This window comes from Lutra lutra, chromosome 13, assembly GCF_902655055.1.
Source record: "Lutra lutra chromosome 13, mLutLut1.2, whole genome shotgun sequence".
NCBI lineage: Eukaryota > Metazoa > Chordata > Mammalia > Carnivora > Mustelidae > Lutra > Lutra lutra.
The window spans coordinates 5,942,094-5,962,069 of NC_062290.1; the positions used below are offsets into that span (position 1 = coordinate 5,942,094).

Consider the following 19,976-nt stretch of genomic DNA (forward strand, 5'->3'; position numbering starts at 1 on the left):
TTGCACTACTGGGTATTTACCCCAAAGATACAGATGTAGTGAAAAGAAGGGCCACCTGTACCCCAATTTTCATAGCAGCAATGGCCATGGTTGCCAAACCGTGAAAAGAACCAAGATGCCCTTCAACAGATGAATAGATAAGGAAGATGTGGTCCATATACACTATGGAGTATTATGCCTCCATCAGAAAGGATGAATACCCAACTTCTGTATCAACATGGACAGGACTGGAAGAGATTATGCTGAGTGAAATAAGTCAAGCAGAGAGAGTCAATTATCATATGGTTTCAATTACTTGTGGAGCACAAGGAATAACATGGAAGATATTGGGAGATGGAGAGGAGAAGTGAGTTGGGGGAAACTGGAGCAGGAGACAAACCATGAGAGACTGTGGACTCTGAGAAACAAACTGAGGGTTTTGGAGGGGAGAGGGTGGGGGGGGTGGATGAGCCTGGTGGTGAGTATTATGGAGGGCACGTATTGTATGGAGCACTGGGTATGGTGCATAAATTATGAATTTGGGACACTGAAAAAAATGAAAATAAAAAAGCTGTCAAGCAGCATTACATGCTACAGAGAAAGCACATGTCAATGGAAGAGTCAACTGACAAGGCAAACTTCATTGTTACCTTATTTTAAGTAATTGCCATAGCCTACCCCAACCTTTAGCAAACAGCACCTTGATCAGTTAGCAGCCATTAACACTGAGACTAGATCCTCCATCAGCAAAAATATTATAACTCTCTGAAAGCTCAGATGATGGTCAGCATTTCTTAGCAATAAAGTATTTTTAATTAAGGTATGTACATTTTTTTTAGATGTAATGCTATTATTGCATACTTAGTAGACTACAGTTTGGTGTAGACATAACTTGTATATGCACTAGGAAACAAACAAAAAAAAATTCATTTGACTCGCTTTATTGTGGTATTTGCTTTATTGTGGTGGCCCAGAAATGAATCCACCAGGGTATGCTTATAAGTATTTAGGTGTATTTATACAATACACATGTGTAGTTTTGATATTTACAGAATAAATATTTCTTCTCCTAATTCCACATTGTGGTTGAAAGTTATTAGTCATCCTTCCACTGATCCATGAAATACAGGTCAAGCTCTTTCTAAAGTAGGGCCTAGAGTATTATGCAAGGTGCAGAGGGTAAAAAACGCATAGCCCAAAATGACCCTTACATTCAAGAAGCTCATAGCCTAGCAGGTAGTGGTTGTACACTATTTACATATTTTTACCTAAGGACAGGAAAGTATGCTGACTAAAGTGAATTACAAGTTAGTTATAATTTTAGTAAATATAACCATAGAATAGAGAGATAGCATACAAATACTGAAGTTAAACGAACAAGTAACATTAACGTGATATTTCAGCCAGGAGGTCAAAAAACATCGGAGTTAAAAAGAAAAAAAGAGTCACGTAAGTAAGCCAGTTTAAGAGAAGAGTATACAGGAATTTACTTCTTCCCCTTCAATTACAGTAAGTGGGATTTCTAATTACACTTATCATGGCAAGCACTGTGCAAAGTATAGAACTGTCAAATCATGACGTGGTACATCTGAAACTAAAATCACATTGTATTTGACATTAAAAATTTTTAAAAATATGTGGGTTTTCCAGAGCTAATCAAAGAAAGAGAAAAAATTAATCTTTTAGAACCAATCATTTTAGCTTGGGTAAAACCAATGTTTTAGCTTGGGTAGGGCTAACTTGGGATTGCTTTACACTATTACGTGAATCCCAGAAAGCATTGTTTTAATTTCTTTTTCTCCTTTAATTAGGCAGTATGAATGGAATTATGCACATCCCTACTGGTTAAAAAAAAAAGAATATAGTCCAGAGTGAGCATTACAACAGGGAATTAGCACAATCCAGAGTAATGGGGGTTGGGAGGGAGTAACTATTGCCTTGCTAATCATAAAAATGAATGAAAAATACATTAATGTTTAAGAAACTCTGGGAATATAGTATTGGTAGCGATACAAAAGCTAGATGTGACCAAAACCTTACTAAACTGATAATTTATGTTTAGAGTTATATTTAAAACTATAATCAGAATTCCTAGGAGAAAATAACTTTAGTATTAAGATTTTCTGACAACAAGCATAATCATTATTTGGTTATAAAGCAAACTTACCAGATTTTTACCATCTTGCTTATGTATAGCTACAATTCTACTTTCATTTGAGCCTTCTTGGCTTGCTTGCTTAATAGTAACATCAATAATATCAGGGAAGTCACAATATAACTGTAAATCCTATAATTAAGAGCATTTGAAATTAAAAACAGGTAAAACTAAGGGAGCCATTTTAAAACAAAAGGACATAACAACATTCATTCCAAATTCTTTAAAATAAAAAAGTATTGATAGTAACTAAATGGGATTCTCTCCCTCAATAATCCAACCCTAAGACTTAACCATATCTTGCTTTGACTTAAAAATGAGAGCATTAAAGGTACCAGGAATCTAATTATGCTACAGTTCCCTTCAATCCAATCAACGTCAATAGGAACCATTGTCAGAAAACTGTAAGTTTAATCAACCAAAGAAGGAAGGTAAAGGTAAATCTCTAATAATCTAAGAACAACAGAGATATGAACAAACTTAAAACTTATAGTACAAACTTTAAAAAAATGAATGCATCATCATAAAATCAATTAAAATTAACTATTTCCATTTAAATTTTATGATTGTGCCTATTATCAGTAACAGCAAAATTTTAAAGAGGCAAAACTACCTTAAAAATCACTTTTAGAATTCAAGCCTTTTCGAAAACTATAAGAAAACCATCAGTAATATTTGTCATTAAAAAAACTAAATAAAAAACCATTTAAGAACAATGAGAAAAGAATTATAGATATGACCTTGATGGCTTCACACTACTAAAAACTTCCTCTTCTATCAATGAGAGAAGAGAATTGCAAGACCATGCTTCCAATGAGTAAAAATTACTCTGCTTCTATTGCCATTCACTTAAATTAACAAAGAATGAGAACGTATCATTAAGGATTACCTGTTCTGTCAGTGTCTCACTTTCTTTATGTTTCCCTCTTGACCACTGAATTCCACCGTTTCCAGTTATTATAATGGTTGCAAAAATCTCCTCACCTGAAGGACCTCTTCCAGGTTCTTTTACTTCAAATTGCTCTGTGTAGAAGGCAGACTGAAGAGTTTCCAGATTTATAAGATACTTAAGTTTTAAGTTTCTGGCAGTGGCTTTGCAATGGCTGAACTGCTCAATAAATCTGCGAAATCTGTACCTTATTCGTTTCCTTGTCAAAATATGATAGTCTTGGATCTTTGCTCGAACACATTTTGGTAAGAATGTCTTATAGCTAGGGATAAAGAGCACACACAGAAAAACAAAACAAATTGGAAGAGAAATCTAAAACGACACTGAGAGAGAAATTACCATCTTTCTCCATGACTGGTAACTGCTACAACACAGTCGTCAAGCGGAGAAAGGTGACACAGCCACCACGTGTACAATATTAAGGTTTTAACTGATGATGTGAATACATATAAAAATTCTCTGAGTAACCATAAATGTTTAGAATAGGATATGTTAATTTTCTTCCCCTAATGAAATGAAGACTTAGTCTAGTTAATAATGGAGTCTCTAAAAATTTGTTTTCTCTATCTTATACATCAATTTTTTGGCACCATGTTGCAATATTTCCTATGATGCTGTACACCAAAATTTATCTGAATTCTGGAAATTGCTACATTTTGTTGGATGCCACAGTTGTTCATTATGCAAACATACTTCTTTTGTATACACTATTTTCTAGGCCTTTTTCAATAACTCCTAATAATTCCTTTGCCATCAAAACAATTCTACTTAGAAATGTTCTGATGCTTTTGTAATTCTATGTCTATATAAAATACCCTAAAGAAGAGAGATGATGACTTCCCTCCTACTCAAATATCTGACAAATGAAGAGCATTTTATTTCTGAAGGTGCAACTGCATTAAATTTCCATGCCTTCACCTATGCTAATCCTTCCCATCACCATCTTCTACATGGTTGGCTCTAACTCATTCCAAAAGTCTCAGCTCAAGCATCATCAAATCCAGACAACCTTTCTCTAGGACTACATTACATACTACTCCCCATTGTCCGACAGCATTCTGTGCACCACCACTCCATGAGATCACTTCTCACTCTATCTTGTATGTGACTAGTTATAGCTAGTGCTCCAGCTGGCTCATGCTGAGAGCTTACAGTTTAAGACTATTCAGTTGATTGCTAAAGAGCTATCATTAAAATTTAAGTTCTACAGTTACAATTATAGTAAAAATATAGGGAATACTCAAAATGTATCACTTTCTAATTATTTTACATTTAAAATTTTCCATTTTACTACTACCTATGCTTTTGAGGTTGTTTACATCACTCATACGTGATGTAAAAGATTTGCTCTTGCTCATCTCTTCCCAATTCTACATTCAGGCACATCAGGCTGATACACTAAAACTGGCCATAGGCAGGATTTACACCATGGATATCAGCAAAGATGGCAAACCAATCACACCTTTGGGGTTTTGGGTTTTTTTTGAGAACTGGTTGTTACGCATTTACTAGCATACTACGGCTTCTTCCCTCCCCTAGTCTGCCTGAACCCGGCTGAGGAACACTCAGCTTTGTACCCAGGCAGCAGAGGGGCTGGAGAGTCATTTGATAAGGCAGACACGGCAGTATAAATTCATCACCACCAATTTCAAACATGCTTTCAGCACGACCATCAATTTTACAACACTTCTCTGTTCAACTAATTCTCCCAAATTCCACAACTATGTCAAACCCTCTCCAATCTTCTCAAATCGCCTACCTTTCTTCCGCCTCAAACCTCAGCTGTATTCCTCCTTATGTTCACCACATGACTTCATCTCTCAGGGAGGAAAAAAAGCTTCTCTAAGCAGAGCTCCCTCAACATTCCGCTAGCAAATCCACATTCAGGTGCACTCATTCCCTCCTCCTCCCTACCTGTTACAACAAATGAGCTACAAACCAGCAAGGTAACGCCACTTCCTGGACACTTATTTACCTATAGCCTCTTTCTTCTTCTAATATACATTTACTCTCTGGAGACTTTTGCTCTTATTTCTCTTCGAGCCACAAAAGACTAATGTTCATTCTAACTTAAATGTAAAATTTCTTTGTCCTGCATATCCCCTCAGCTACAGCCTATCTGGCCTAATTTTGAAAGAGTTTATAGTCATTTCCACTTACTCTTCAATTCACTCCAGTCTAGCTTCTGCTCCATCATTCCATAGAAAATGCTTTTGCTAAAATTCAAGAAAAACTTTCATGTTGTTTAAACCAAATTCCTATATTCATCTCCCTTGCCATTCTTCATCAGCATCCAACACTGCTGATCATTCTCTCCTTCAACTTTCTTCCCTTAGCTTTCCTCACTTTATTCCTATCTCTTGGGATACTTCTCAATCTCCTTTTCACCTTCACTCTTACCTAGTGATTAATGTTGAAGTTCCTCAGGACTTAAGACCCTCTTCTCTTCTTATTTAAACTCTCTCTCTCTAGGTTCTTTATATGCAAATGACTCTGATACCTGTCTTTAGCAATGACCTCTAAACTCCACGCCCCTATCTTCCATAGGCAAGTCAATCTATCATTTAATTTAGATGTCTCAAAAGCTCCTTAAACAATATGTCAAACCCAACTCATAAGTCCTACTGATGTTCTCCCCTAAAAGATCCTCTTACAGCATTTCCTATCTAAGTAAATAGCACTGCAATTCACCCAAGACCTGGGAATAATCCTTGATGCGGCCTTCTCCTTTGATTCCCATTATTCCATTCATCACCATGTTCCCATGAGTTTACCTCCTAAATATTTCTCTTAGTTGCCCATTTTTCTCATTATTAACTCATTACTAACCACATTGCCTGGAAGAAAATACTGCAATGGCTTTAGTCTCTGGACAAATAGCATCTCCATTTACTCTGACCATTGTCTGACTTTGTTTTCTACACTGGACTCATGGGGATCTTTCAGAATCACAAATCTAATCATTTCACCATTGCTTAATACCCTTCTATGGTTTCTGAGTGCTCATAACCTTGTCAACATGGCTCTAAGGTTCTGTAGGTTCTGATCTAGTCCCTGCTTTGTCTCCTCCTAACTCTTCGGGGTCTAGCCATACTGATTCTCTTCACTCTCCCTTCTGCTACAAAGCCTTTTCCATGAGTCTCTACACACTCCATCACTCCCCTCTCTCTGTCATCAAATTCTACTCCTTTTTTCAGATCTTACAAGTCACACTTTTGTTCCTAACAATTATATATTTCTAAATAAACAGATATATGAAATCTAAAAAGTCTAGATAGCATAGAGGAGAGCCTCAGGAAGTTTAGAATGAACACTGAAAAGACTTAAAAAATAGAATCAGAATACAAATGATTCTTGCTGAACTACTTCTGTCAAAAACATTAGTTACCAAGAGACTTACTAAATCTGAATACAATTTATATAAACATTTTACAAAAATGCAAAATATATAGTCACCAATGGCTACTTTTTAATAAGGCGTATTTGGATATAAAAAGAGGAGTTTAAAATAACAACATAAAACAAAGCTTTCCGCATTGATGCCTGGCATAAAGGACCAGACATGCTTCCTTTGGGAATACCATAGGCATGTGTGGTTCTTGAATATGGTGAATCCACTTCAGCATCATGCTTCCAGAACCAGACTTGTTAGAAACACTAAAATTTTTCCAAGAGAAAAGTTAACTCTTGAAGCATAAAACATTTTTTTTCTCATGCTTTTCTTATATTGAGTTTTTAAAGAATGCTAAAATTGAGGTTCCAAAAGGTTCTGAAATTGAGCTTTGGCTTAGAAACTGTATACTATTTTTTGTCCTATAAAATGAAATCTGCAGCTTATTATTATAGTTAGAGTAGGCCATTAGAAACTCCATTATTATTTACTTAGTTTTTTAGAAAGGGAGTCCAGTGATATGAGGCGAGTAGCTCAGTAGCTATATAAATGGCCTTGGTCCTGGCCTAATGTTTACAAATTCAGCAGTCTCCTTTACACCCTTTGCATTTTCCAGTTCTCTTCTTCCCACCCGTTAGCAGACAGGATTTTAAAGAGCACATGAAGAATGAAAACACAAAAATTTTATCTTTTCCTTCATTTTCTGTGCTCTAATACCTAAGCCATAACGTTTAATTAGGAAGTGTCATACAGAAAAGTATCTAATGCATACACGTGCACAAAGAGGTGTGCACCTACACCCACAAACACAGCTAACACACAGGCACAGGCACACAAAGATGCATTTTACATGCATTTTTCTAAAGTCGGGGAAGGAATATGTATTTAATTATACTAATCAGAGATCCACATCCTACAGGGTTTTTCTGGGAACAAAACAGTGTATTTCATTCTGCCAACAACTAATCATTCATCTATTCTCCCATCAATCTTGAATATTTTAAAACTGAGTGGAGTTTCTTGATTATTTCTCAAAAATAAGCATTAAATGTGAATTCAGAAAACATCAGTTGAGTTAAATTATTAAAAAGGAAAGCAAGGCAGGCATATTTACTTCAGGAGAAATTATTCATCTAATATTAAATTGTCATGGCACAAGAAACAAAAAATAAATTACTTCAAAATCTAAACTTCTGTATTATGAATGACACTTTTAAGAAAGTGAAAAAACAGTCCAAAGAATGGGGAATATATTTGCAAATTATAAATATAGTAACTTTCATCTGAAGACTTGTATCCAAAATATGTAAAGAACCCTTACAATTCAGTAACAAAAAAGTCGTGAGTTGTTCATTTTAAATGAGTGAACTTTACGGTTATGGCTTAACAGATATCTGACAACAAAAAGAATATCTAAAACCAAAGAGGAAACAGAAACTGATACCCTGCAGTGTGGGTATATAACTGTTTTTAAGGCACTTAGCAAAGGAGTAACTAAACGAGTTATTGAGAGAAGGATTTCAAGAAATACAGGGAGTTTTAACCAGATTCATAACACCCTCAAACTTCTAATCCTAAGTATGCAATATGTAAAACATATAGTCTTTAAACTTAAAAAAAAAAATCAGAGAACTCTTATAATAATCATATACACCTTTAAAAACAGTAGAAGTCTTACAGCCATTAAAGCTGGGTTGTAGAAGTATTTCAAAAAATCCTGTTAGGCAAGACAAAATTCAATATGCACAAGAGTAATTTGGAGAATGTGGAGTGTGGAGCACTTATAAAAGAATCTGCTGGATCAGTTATGATATGAATAAGATCTAGGGATCTAATATAAAACATGGTGACTCTGATAAGACTGTACTGTAGACCTGAAATTTGCTAAGAGGAGTGTATAAATGTTCTCACAAAAAAAAAAAAAAAAAAGGTAAGTAGGAAAGATAAATATGCGAGGCAACGGATGTGTTAATGAAGAAGACGGGGGAGTTCTTTCACCGTGTATACATAGAGCAAACCACCACGAAGTACACTTCCAATCACCTCCCAATTTTCTAGGTCAATGACACTTTAATAAAGTGTAAAATTTTTAGGAAAATTCCCAGGAGAACTTGTGCAGATTTGTATAGGTGGGCTTTTCCCTCAGATTTACTGAATCCAAATTTTTGGGTAGCACTCAGAAATCTTCAATCTTAGCAGGCACTTCGTGTGATACTAATTCAAGTAAACTATGGGCCAATATTTGAGAAATACCGCTTCAGAATTATTTGAGACAAAACAGACAATTTGAAGATCTGCTATCAGAAATTATGCCTCCTGGTGTTCTTTTCACTCCCCTAACTTTGCTTACCCTTTTTAGAATAAATGGATCAAAAAATTAATAGGTATGAAACGTCTGTGATATTTCTGCAGTACTCCAACTTTCAATATTTTTTTAAATTCTAAGATAAATCAGTACTGAGGACATAATGTACAATATGATCACTATAGATAACACAACTATAGGGTATATACTCAAGTTTTTAACAGAGTAGATCCTAACAGTTCTCATCATAAGGAAAAAAAATTATTTTTCTTTCTCTTTTTTATGTACCTATGTGAGATAATGGACATTAACTAAACTTATTTTGGTAATTACTTCACAGATATATGTAAGTCAAATCGTGATGCTGTACAACTTAAACTTACACAGTGCTATATGACAATTATATCTCAATAAAACAAGAAGAAAAAAAGAAAAAATAAATTTCTCTCACAAAGTATGTGTTGTACACAAGGAAGAAAAATTACCCATATGACTTTTAATTATAAAATTGGAAAGATTTGACACAGAAAATGCAATTAATTATAGAAAAACTCTAACTGTTCACGTTTATGTATATGGATTTGCATAAGGAAACTACCTGATAGAGCTATAGATGTCCAATGGGGTCTGATCCTTCTCTTTGGCTAGTCTCATCATATCTAACACAGCCATTCCAAGACATTCTTCTTGTGTTTCATGAGTCACAGGTATTTTTATCCATCCATGTAAAAAATCATGCCGCCACTACAGGAAAAAAATTTAGAAGGAAATATCTCTTAAATTTCACTATCACATTCAAATCTATTATATTGTAACCTATAATTTCTAGAACATATACATTTAAAAAGAACATCAACTCCTTCATTGATTTTCATTTTGCCATAAAATTTCAGTGAAAGTTTTTTTATCAATGGAAACTGAATACAGTACATATGATGTCAACCTATTTCCCTGCTTGTATCTCCAAATTATATCTTCTACATAAAAATCACCTAAATTAAGATAAATATTAGCTAATTAAATAAGTAGGGATATAGGGAACAGAAGACACAAAAAGAGTCTGAAAAAAAGCTTATAACTTTATCATTATACATAAAAATGAAGAAAAAGAAAAACAAGAAATAATAAGATTTTGGTCTAGATAATTTGGAAATGAGACTGAAAATGTAATGGTAGAAAAGAAAGTCAAAACATACAAACCACCAATATTCTAAAAAAAATAGCAATTTTCTTGATAAGAAAGGTATGACCTAAAATATTAGCTAAAATAGCAATATTTAATCAAGGTTTTATTATTTTTGTAAAAGATTTTATTTATTTATTTATTTGAGAGAGAAAGAAAGAACACAAGCTGGGGGGGAAAGGGCAGAGGGAGAAGGAGAAATAGACTTCCTGCTGAGCAGGGAGCATGACAACTTAGGGCTCGATTCCCAGGACCCTGAGATCATGACCTGAGCCCAAGGCAGACGCCTAACAGACTGAGCCACTCAGGCACCCCTTAAACAAGGTTTTAAACTGGATAAGAGAAATACAGGGTCACTCTTTATTTCATGTATATATCTCCTTCCTTTTAATGTGATAACTTCTCTCATGAAATTAAAGTTTAACACAAATTCTTGAAAAATAATTTAATTAAAAAGAAAACGGGGTGAGAGGAGTCAAGATGGCGGAGAAGTAGCAGGCTGAGACTACATCAGGTAGCAGGAGATCAGCTAGATAGCTTATCAAACCATTGCAAACACCTACAAATCAAACGGGAGATCGAAGAGAAGAAGAACAGCAATTCTAGAAACAGAAAATCGACCACTTTCTGAAAGGTAGGACCGGCGGAGAAGTGAATCCAAAGCTACGGGAAGATAGACCGCGGGGGGGGGGGGGGGGGCAGCAAACGGTGGAACAACGGAGCACAAAATCAGGACTTTTAAAAGTCTGCTCCACTGAGGGACATCGCTCCAGAGGCTAAACCGGGGTGAAGCCCACACAGGGCCAGCGTGGCCCTAGGTCCCGCAGGGTCACAGAAAGATTGGGGGTGTCTGAGTGTCGCAGAGCTTGCAAGTATTAGAACGGGGAAGCCAGCTACAGAGACAGAGCCGAGGAGTGAGCTCTCAGCTAGGGGTTATTTTGAACTGGTCGCAGGCTGGGTGAGCTCAGAGGGCGGCTGGAGGCCAGCGAAACGGGAGTGATTGGGCTCTTTTCTCTGAGGGCGCACTGAGGAGTGGGGCCCCGAGCTCTCAGCTCCTCCGGGCCAGAGACTGGGAGGCCGCCATTTTCATTCCCGTCCTCTGGAACTCTATGGAAAGCGCTCAGGGGACAAAAGCTCCCGAAAGTGAACCTGAGCAGATTACTTAGCCCGGCCCCTGGTAAGGGCGGTGCAATTCCTCCTGGGCAAAGACACTTGAGAATCACTACAACAGACCCCTCCCCCCAGAAGATCAACAAGAAATCCAGCCTAGACAAAGTTCACCTACCAAGGAGAGCAGCAGAATTCCAGTGGAGGAGAAAGCAAAGCACGAAACTCATGGTTTTCTCCCCATGATTCTTTAGTCTTGCAGTTAGGTTAATTTAATTTTTTTATCTTCTGCTAAATTTTTTTTAACTTTTACCCTTTTCTTTAATGTTTAGTTTATCTAATATATACATATATATATATGTATATATATATATTTTTTTTTTCTTTATTTGTTTTCTTTTTTCAATTTTTTTTTTTCTGAACTTTTTATCCCCTTTCTCCCTCCCATGATTTGGGGTCTCTTCTGATTTGGTTAAAGTGCATTTTCCTGGGGTCTTTGCCACCCTTTCAGTATTTTATTTGCTCCTTCATATACTCTTATCTGGGCAAAATGACAAGGCGGAAAAACTCACCACAAAAAAAAGAACAAGAGGCAGTACCGAAGGCTAGGGACCTAATCAATGCAGACATTGGTAATATGTCAGATCTAGAGTCCAGAATGATGGTTCTCAAGGTTCTAGCCGGGCTCGAAAAAGGTATGGAAGATATTAGAGAAACCCTCTCTGGAGAGATAAAAGCCCTTTCTGGAGAAATAAAAGAACTAAAATCTAACCAAGTTGAAATCAGAAAAGCTATTAATGAGGTGCAATCAAAAATGGAGGCTCCCACTGGTAGGATAAACGAGGCAGAAGAAAGAATTAGTGATATAGAAGGTCCAATGACAGAGAATAAAGAAGCTGAGCAAAAGAGGGACAAACAGCTACTGGACCACGAGGGGAGAATTCAAGAGATAAGTGACACCATAAGACGAAACAACATTAGAATAATTGCGATTCCAGAAGAAGAAGAAAGAGAGAGGGGAGCAGAAGGTATATTGGAGAGAATTATTGGAGAGAATTTCCCTAATATGGCAAAAGGAACAAACATCAAAATCCAGGAGGTGCAGAGAACCCCCCTCAAAATCAACAAGAATAGGTCCAAACCCCATCACCTAAATGTAAAATTTACAAGTCTTAGCGACAAAGAGAAAATCCTGAAAGCAGCCCGGGAAAAGAAGTCTGTAACATACAATGGTAAAAATATTAGATTGGCAGCAGACTTATCCACAGAGACCTGGCAGGCCAGAAAGAACTGGCATGATATATTCAGAGCACTAAACGAGAAAAACATGCAGCAAAGAATACTATATCCAGCTAGGCTATCATTGAAAATAGGAGAGATAAAAAGCTTCCAGGACAAACAAAAACTGAAAGAATTTGCAAACACCAAACCAGCTCTACAGGAAATACTGAAAGGGGTCCTCTAAGCAAAGAGAGAGCCTAAAAGTAGTAGATCAGAAAGGAACAGAGACAATATACAGTAACAGTCACCTTACAGGCAATACAACGGCACTAAATTCATATCTCTCAATAGTTACCCTGAATGTTAATGGGCTAAATGCCCCAATCAAAAGACACAGGGTATCAGAATGGATAAAAAAACAAAACCCATCTGTATGTTGCCTATAAGAAACTCATTTTAGACACAAAGACACCTCCAGATGTAAAGTGAGGGGGAAGAAAACAATTTATCATGTTAATGGACATCAAAAGAAAGCTGGGGTGGATATCCTTATATCAGATCAATTAGATTTTAAGCCAAAGACTATAATAAGAGATGAGAAAGGACACTATATCCTACTCAAAGAGTCTGTCCAACAAGAAGATCTAACAATTTTAAATATCTATGCCCCTAACGTGGGAGCAGCCAACTATATAAACCAATTAATAACAAAATCAAAGAAACACATCGACAATACTACAATAATAGTAGGGGACTTTAACACTCCCCTCACTGAAATGGACAGATCATCCAAGCAAAAAATCAACAAGGAAATAAAGGCCTTAAATGACATACTGGATCAGACGGACATCACAGATATATTCAGAACATTCCATCCCAAAGCAACAGAATACACATTCTTCTCTAGTGCACATGAAACATTCTCGAATAGTATCACATCCTGGGTCACAAATCAGGTCTCAACCGGTATCAAAAGATTGGGATCATTCCCTGCATATTTTCAAACCACAATGCTCTGAAGCGAGAACTCAACCACAAGAGGAAATTTGGAAAGAACACAAATACATGGAGACTAAACAGCATCCTTCTAAAGAATGAATGGGTCAACGAGGAAATTAAAGAAGAATTGAAAAAATTCATAGAAACAAAAGAATAATGAAAACACAATGGTTCAAAATCTGTGGGACACAGCAAAGGGAGTCCCGAGAGGAAAATATATAGCGGTACAAGCCTTTTTCAAGGAACAAGAAAGGTCTCAAATACACAACCTAACCCTATACCTAAAGGAGCTGGAGAAAGAACAAGAAAGAAAGCCTAAACCCAGAAGGAGAAGAGAAATAATAAAGATCAGAGCAGAAATCAATGAAATAGAAACCAAAAAAAACAATAGAACAAATCACGAAACTAGGAGCTGGTTCTTTGAAAGAATTAATAAGATTGATAAACCCCTGGCCAGACTTATCAAAAAGAAAAGAGAAAGGACCCAAATAAATAAAATCATGAATGAAAGAGGAGAGATCGCAACTAACACCAAAGAAATACAAACAATTACAAGAACATACTATGAACAACTCTACACAAACAAATTTGACAATCTGGAAGGAATGGATGCATTCCTAGAGACATATAAATTACCACAACTGAACCAGGAAGAAACAGAAAACCTGAACAGACCCATAACCAGTAAGGAGATTGAAACAGTCCTCAAAAATATCCAAACAAACAAAAGCCCAGGGCCAGATGGCTTCCCAGGGGATTTCTACCAAACATTTAAAGAAGACCTAACTCCTATTCTCCTGAAACTGTTTCAAAAAATAGAAATGGAAGGAAAACTTCCAAACTCATTTTATGAGGCCAGCATCACCTTGATCCCAAAACCAGACAAGGATCCCACCAAAAAAGAGAATTACAAACCAATATCCTTAATGAACACAGATGTGAAAATTCTCACCAAAATACTAGCCAATAGGATTCAACAGTACATTAAAAGGATTTTTCACCACGACCACGTGGGATTTATTCCAGGGCTGCAAGGTTGATTCAACATCCGCAAATCAATCAATGTGATACAACACACTAATAAAAGAAAGAACAAGAACCATATGATACTCTCAATAGATGCTGATAAAGCATTTGACAAAGTATCCCTTCCTGATCAAAACTCTTCAAAGTGTAGGGATAGAGGGCACATACCTCAATATTATCAAAGCCATCTATGAAAAACCCACCGCAAATATCATTCTCAATGGAGAAAAACTGAGAGCTTTTCCGCTAAGGTCAGGAACATGGCAGGAATGTCCACTAACATCACTGCTATTCAACATAGTACTAGAAGTCCTAGCCTCAGCAATCAGACAACGAAAAGAAATTAAAGGCATCCAAATCAGCAAAGAAGTAGTCAAACTATCACTCTTTGCAGATGATATGATACTATATGTGGAAAACCCAAAAGACTCCACTCCAAAACTGCTAGAACTTGTACAGGAATTTAGTAAAGTGTCAGGATATAAAATCAATGCACAGAAATCAGTTGCATTTCTCTACACCAACAAGACAAAAGAAAGAGAAATTAGGGAGTCAATCCCATTTACAATTGCACCCAAAACCATAAGATACCTAGGAATAAACCTAACCAAAGAGGCTAAGAATCTATACTCAGAAAACTATAAAGTACTCATGAAAGAAATTGAGGAAGACACAAAGAAATGGAAAAATGTTCCATACTCCTGGATTGGAAGAAAAAATATTGTGAAAAAGTCTATGCTACCTAAAGCAATCTACACATTTAATGCAATCCCTATCAAAATCCCACCCATTTTTTTCAAAGAAATGGAACAAATAATCCTAAAATTTATATGGAACCAGAAAAGACCTCGAATAGCCAAAGGAATATTGAAAAAGAAAGCCAAAGTTGCTGGCATCACAATTCCGGACTTCAAGCTCTATTACAAAGCTGTTGTCATCAAGACAGCATGGTACTGGCACAAAAACAGACACATAGATCAATGGAACAGAATAGAGAGCCCAGAAATAGACCCTCAGTTCTATGGTCAACTAATCTTCGACAAAGCAGGAAAGAATGTCCAATGGAACAAAGACAGCCTCTTCAATAAATGGTGTTGGGAAAATTGGACAGCTACATGCAGAAAAATGAAATTGGACCATTTCCTTACACCACACACAAAAATAGACTCAAAATGGATGAAGGACCTCAATGTGAGAAAGGAATCCATCAAAATCCTTGAGGAGAACACAGGCAGCAACCTTTTCGACCTCAGCCGCAGAACTTCTTCCTAGGAACATCGCCAAAGGCAAGGGAAGCAAGAGCAAAAATGAACTATTGGGACTTCATCAAGATCAAAAGCTTTTGCACAGCAAAGGAAACAGTGAACAAAACCAAAAGACAACTGACAGAATGGGAGAAGATATTTGCAAATGACTTATCAGATAAAGGGCTAGTGTCCAAAATCTATAAAGAACTTAGCAAACTCAACACCCAAAGAACAAATAATCCAATCAAGAAATGGGCAGAAGACATGAACAGACATTTCTGCAAAGAAGACATCCAGATGGCCAACAGACACATGAGAAAGTGCTCCACATCACTCAGCATCAGGAAAATACAAATCAAAACCACAATGAGACACCACCTCACACCAGTCAGAATGGCTAAAATTAACAAGTCAGGAAATGACAGATGCTGGCGAGGATGCGGAGAAAGGGGAACCCTCCTACACTGTTGGTGGGAATGCAAGCTGGTGCAACCACTCTGTAAAACAGCATGCAGGTTCCTCAAAAAGTTGAAAATAGAGCTACCTTACGACCCAGCAATTGCACTACTGGGTATTTACCCTAAAGATACAAACGTAGTGATCCGAAGGGGCACGTGCACCCAAATGTTTATAGCAGCAATGTCCACAATAGGCAAACTATGGAAAGAACCTAGGTGTCCATCAACAGATGAACGGATAAAGAAGATGTGGTGTGTATGTATATATAACACACACACACAATGGAATACTATGCAGCCATCAAAAGAAATGAAATCTTGCCATTTGCAATGACGTGGAATGAACTAGAGGGTATTATGCTGAGTGGAATAAGTCTATCGGAGAAAGACAACTATCATATGGTCTCCCTGATATGAGGAACTGGAGATGTAATGGGGGGGGGGCTTAGAGGGGTAGGAGAAGAATAAATGAAACAAGATGGGATCGGGAGGGAGAGAAACTATAAGTGACTCTTAATCTCACAAAACAAACAGAGGGTTGCTGGGGGTTGGGGGGGTCAAGAGAGGGGGGTGGGGTTATGGATACTGGGGAGGGTATGTGCTATGGTGAGTGCTGTTAAGTGTGTAAACCTGGCAATTCACAGACCTGTACCCCTGGGGATAAAAATCATTATATGTTTATAAATAAATAAATAAATAAATAAATAAATAAATAAATAAATTTTTTTTAAAAAAAGAAAGAAAATAGGGGTGGCTCAGTGGATTAAGCCTCTGCCTTCAGCTCAGGTCATGATCTCAGGGTCCTGGGATCGAGACCCATGCCTGCTCAGTAGGTAGTCTGCTTCTTCTCCCTCTGTCCACCCCCTGCTCATGCTCTCTTTGAAATAAATAAAATCTTTTAAAAAATAAAAAAATAATAATTTTACTAAAAGAAATAAATACACATTTAAAATTATATTTGCTAACTTCCTATTACTAAATTAGAAGGCATTTTAGTACCAAAAAACTATATTATTTAAAAGGCACAAATCACGAAATAACCACTATTAACCAAAACAAAAGCTTAATATTGGTAACATAAAGTTAATTCACGGAAGGAGTTAGATTTTGTTTTGCTAACATTTATCTCACCACACTTAGAGAAACGGGCAAGTAAATTATTCTGATTAAGATAACTGATGGCTAACTCTGGAAAACAGTATGAAGTTCCCTCAAAAAGCTGAAAATAGAGCTACCCTACAACCCACCAATTGCACTACTAGCTATTTACCCAAAGACACAGATGTAGGGAAAAGAAGGGGCACCTGCACCCCAAAGTTTATAGCAGCAATGTCCATAATATCCAAACTATGGAAAGAGCCCAGATGTCAATCGACAGATGAATGGATAAAGATGATGTGGTATATATATACACACACACACACACACACAAACACACAGGAATATTACTCAGCCATCAAAAAATAAAAACTTGCCATTTGCAACAACATGGATGGAACTAGAGGGTATTACGCTAAGTGAAACAGTCAATCAGAGAAAGGCAATCATCATATGATCTCACTGCTAAGTGGAATTGAAGAAACAAGGCAAAGAGAGGAAAAAGTGAAACAAGACGAAACCAGAGAGGGAAATAAACCATAAGAGACTCTTAATCTTAGGAAACAAAGTGAGGGTTGCTAGAGGAGAGGATGGGGGGATGGGATAACTGAGGGATGGACACTAGAGAGAGTACGTGTTGTAATGAGCACTTGGTATTATATAAGACTGATGAATCACAGACCTGTATCCCTAAAACAAATAATGTATTCTATGTTAATTAACTGAATTTAAGTTTTTAAAAAAGGTAACTGATTGCTAGGTACATTCTTTTTTTTTTTTTTAAGATTTTTTTATTTATTTCTTTGGCAGAGACAGATCACAAATAGGCAGAGAGGCAGGCACAGAGAGGAGGAAGCAGGCTCCCTGCCGAGCAGAGAGCCTGATGTGGGGCTCAATCCTAGGACCCTGAGATCATGACCTGAGCCGAAGGCAGAGGCTTAACCCACTGAGCCACCCAGGTGCCCCAAGATACATTCTTTTTAATACCTTGCTTTTGTTCCATTTTTTACATAGGACCAGAGTATAATAAATTATGATCATGAAGATATTCTGTGGAATTTATACCCAAAAGACAATAAATATAGGAAAAGCCATTAAGAACAGCACTAAGAACATAATCAATCAAATGCTCATTAGAGAAAAATTACAATTGAAACAGAGTCCCAAATACCAAAGCATACTATTTTCAACTATTTTTAAACTTCCTTTAAAAAATGCAGGTGGGGCGCCTGGGTGGCTCAGTGGGTTGAGCCGCTGCCTTCGGCTCAGGTCGTGATCTCAGGGTCCTGGGATCAAGCCCCGCATCGGGCTCTCTGCTCAGCAGGGAGCCTGCTTCCTCCTCTCTCTCTGCCTGCCTCTCTGGCTACTTGTGATCTCTGTCAGATAAATAAATAAAATCTTAAAAAAAAATAAAAAATAAAAAATGCAGGTGTACAAATGAAAACTGCCTTTAATTGTAACTATAGAAAAGTAGTTTTCCAGAGTCAAGAGTCTCCAGGAGGTGGGTGGAGGGGTGGGGTAACTGGGTGATGGGCGTTAAGGAGGGCACGTGATGTGATGAGCACTGGGTATTATACACAACTAATGAAGCACTGAACATTATATCAACAACTAATGATGTACTATACATTGGATAATTTAAATTAAAAGAAAATTTTTTCGAAGATTTTATTTATTTATTTGAGAGAGAGACAGTGAAGGAGAACATGAGAGAGGAGAAGGTCAGAGAGAGAAGCAGACTCGCCATTGAGCCGAGAGCCCGATGCAGGACTCAATCCTGGTACTCCGGGATCATGACCTGAGCCGAAGGCAGCTGCTCAACCAACAAACCACCCAGGTGCCCCAATAGAAAGAAATTTTTTTAAAATAGTTTTTTATTTCGGTAGCTGACAACATTTGAACCAAAAAATTTTATCTGCATTCACCCAGAAAAATAAGAAAACTGTTACAGACACAAAATCAGAAATGAACCAAAGAAACAACATGGAGTGAATAGACATTTTTTTTTTGCCAAATATATGAAATTCATTAAGGATTGTTCACACGGCAGCAAATTATTTGCTGCATCACCATATTTGATGGTATCAAGGCAATCCTCAGAAGAAAATGAATTTAAAAGGGATATCTAACTTTTGGCTTTTATTGGCTTACCTTTTCTAAATCCATCTTCCTATAGTAGTGTCTTAACAGACTTCATAGTTCAGTGGCTGAACTATTTTTTTAGTTATTAAAAAAATATCAACATAATCTTATACTCTGATGATGTCACTGGTCAAACACGCTTTATTCTATAAAATGCATATAATCCATCCTGATATCAATATAATCTGGGTAATGGGACGCCTGGGTGGCTCAGTTGGTTAAGCAGCTGCCTTCGGCTCGGGTCATGATCCCAGCGTCCTGGGATCGAGTCCCACATCGGGCTCCTTGCTTGGCAGGGAGCCTGCTTCTCCCTCTGCCTCTGCCTGCCATTCTGTCTGCCTGTGCTTGCTCTCTCTCCCTCTCTCTCTGACAAATAAATTTAAAAAAAAATCTTTAAAAAATATATATATATAATCTGGGTAGGTTAATTACTACCTTATGTATTTTTCTGGGCACAGGTTTAGAGAAATAGAAACATTAAGAAATAGAAAAATTACATGTGGTATTTATTATCTATCTATTTAGGATTCTACTGTGAAATTCTTTTGCTTTCCTAGATGAGAAAATCCTTCCTAGGAAAACAAAATTAGAAATTAGAAAATTAGAAATTAGAAATCAGTCATATTTTTTTCTAAATCAAAAGTATTAGATACCACAGTTTTAGGGTAAAGCAGATGAACAGTTTAGGAAAATTGTCTTATTAATGGGATTTAAAC

General features: G+C 36.8%; 1 protein-coding gene across 2 annotated transcripts in view; it reads right to left on the reverse strand.

Annotated features, from left to right (window-relative positions):
- JAK2 (Janus kinase 2) overlaps positions 1–19,976 on the reverse strand; it is a 139,887-nt gene that overhangs the window by 40,731 nt on the left and 79,180 nt on the right. For both annotated transcript variants that reach the window (XM_047700910.1, XM_047700909.1), the window contains exons 6-8: positions 9,378–9,523; positions 3,024–3,345; positions 2,147–2,266 (exon numbers count right to left, since the gene is read on the reverse strand). In XM_047700910.1, the coding sequence (XP_047556866.1) occupies positions 2,147–2,266; positions 3,024–3,345; positions 9,378–9,523 (588 nt within the window). The remainder of the gene's footprint in view (positions 1–2,146; positions 2,267–3,023; positions 3,346–9,377; positions 9,524–19,976) is intronic.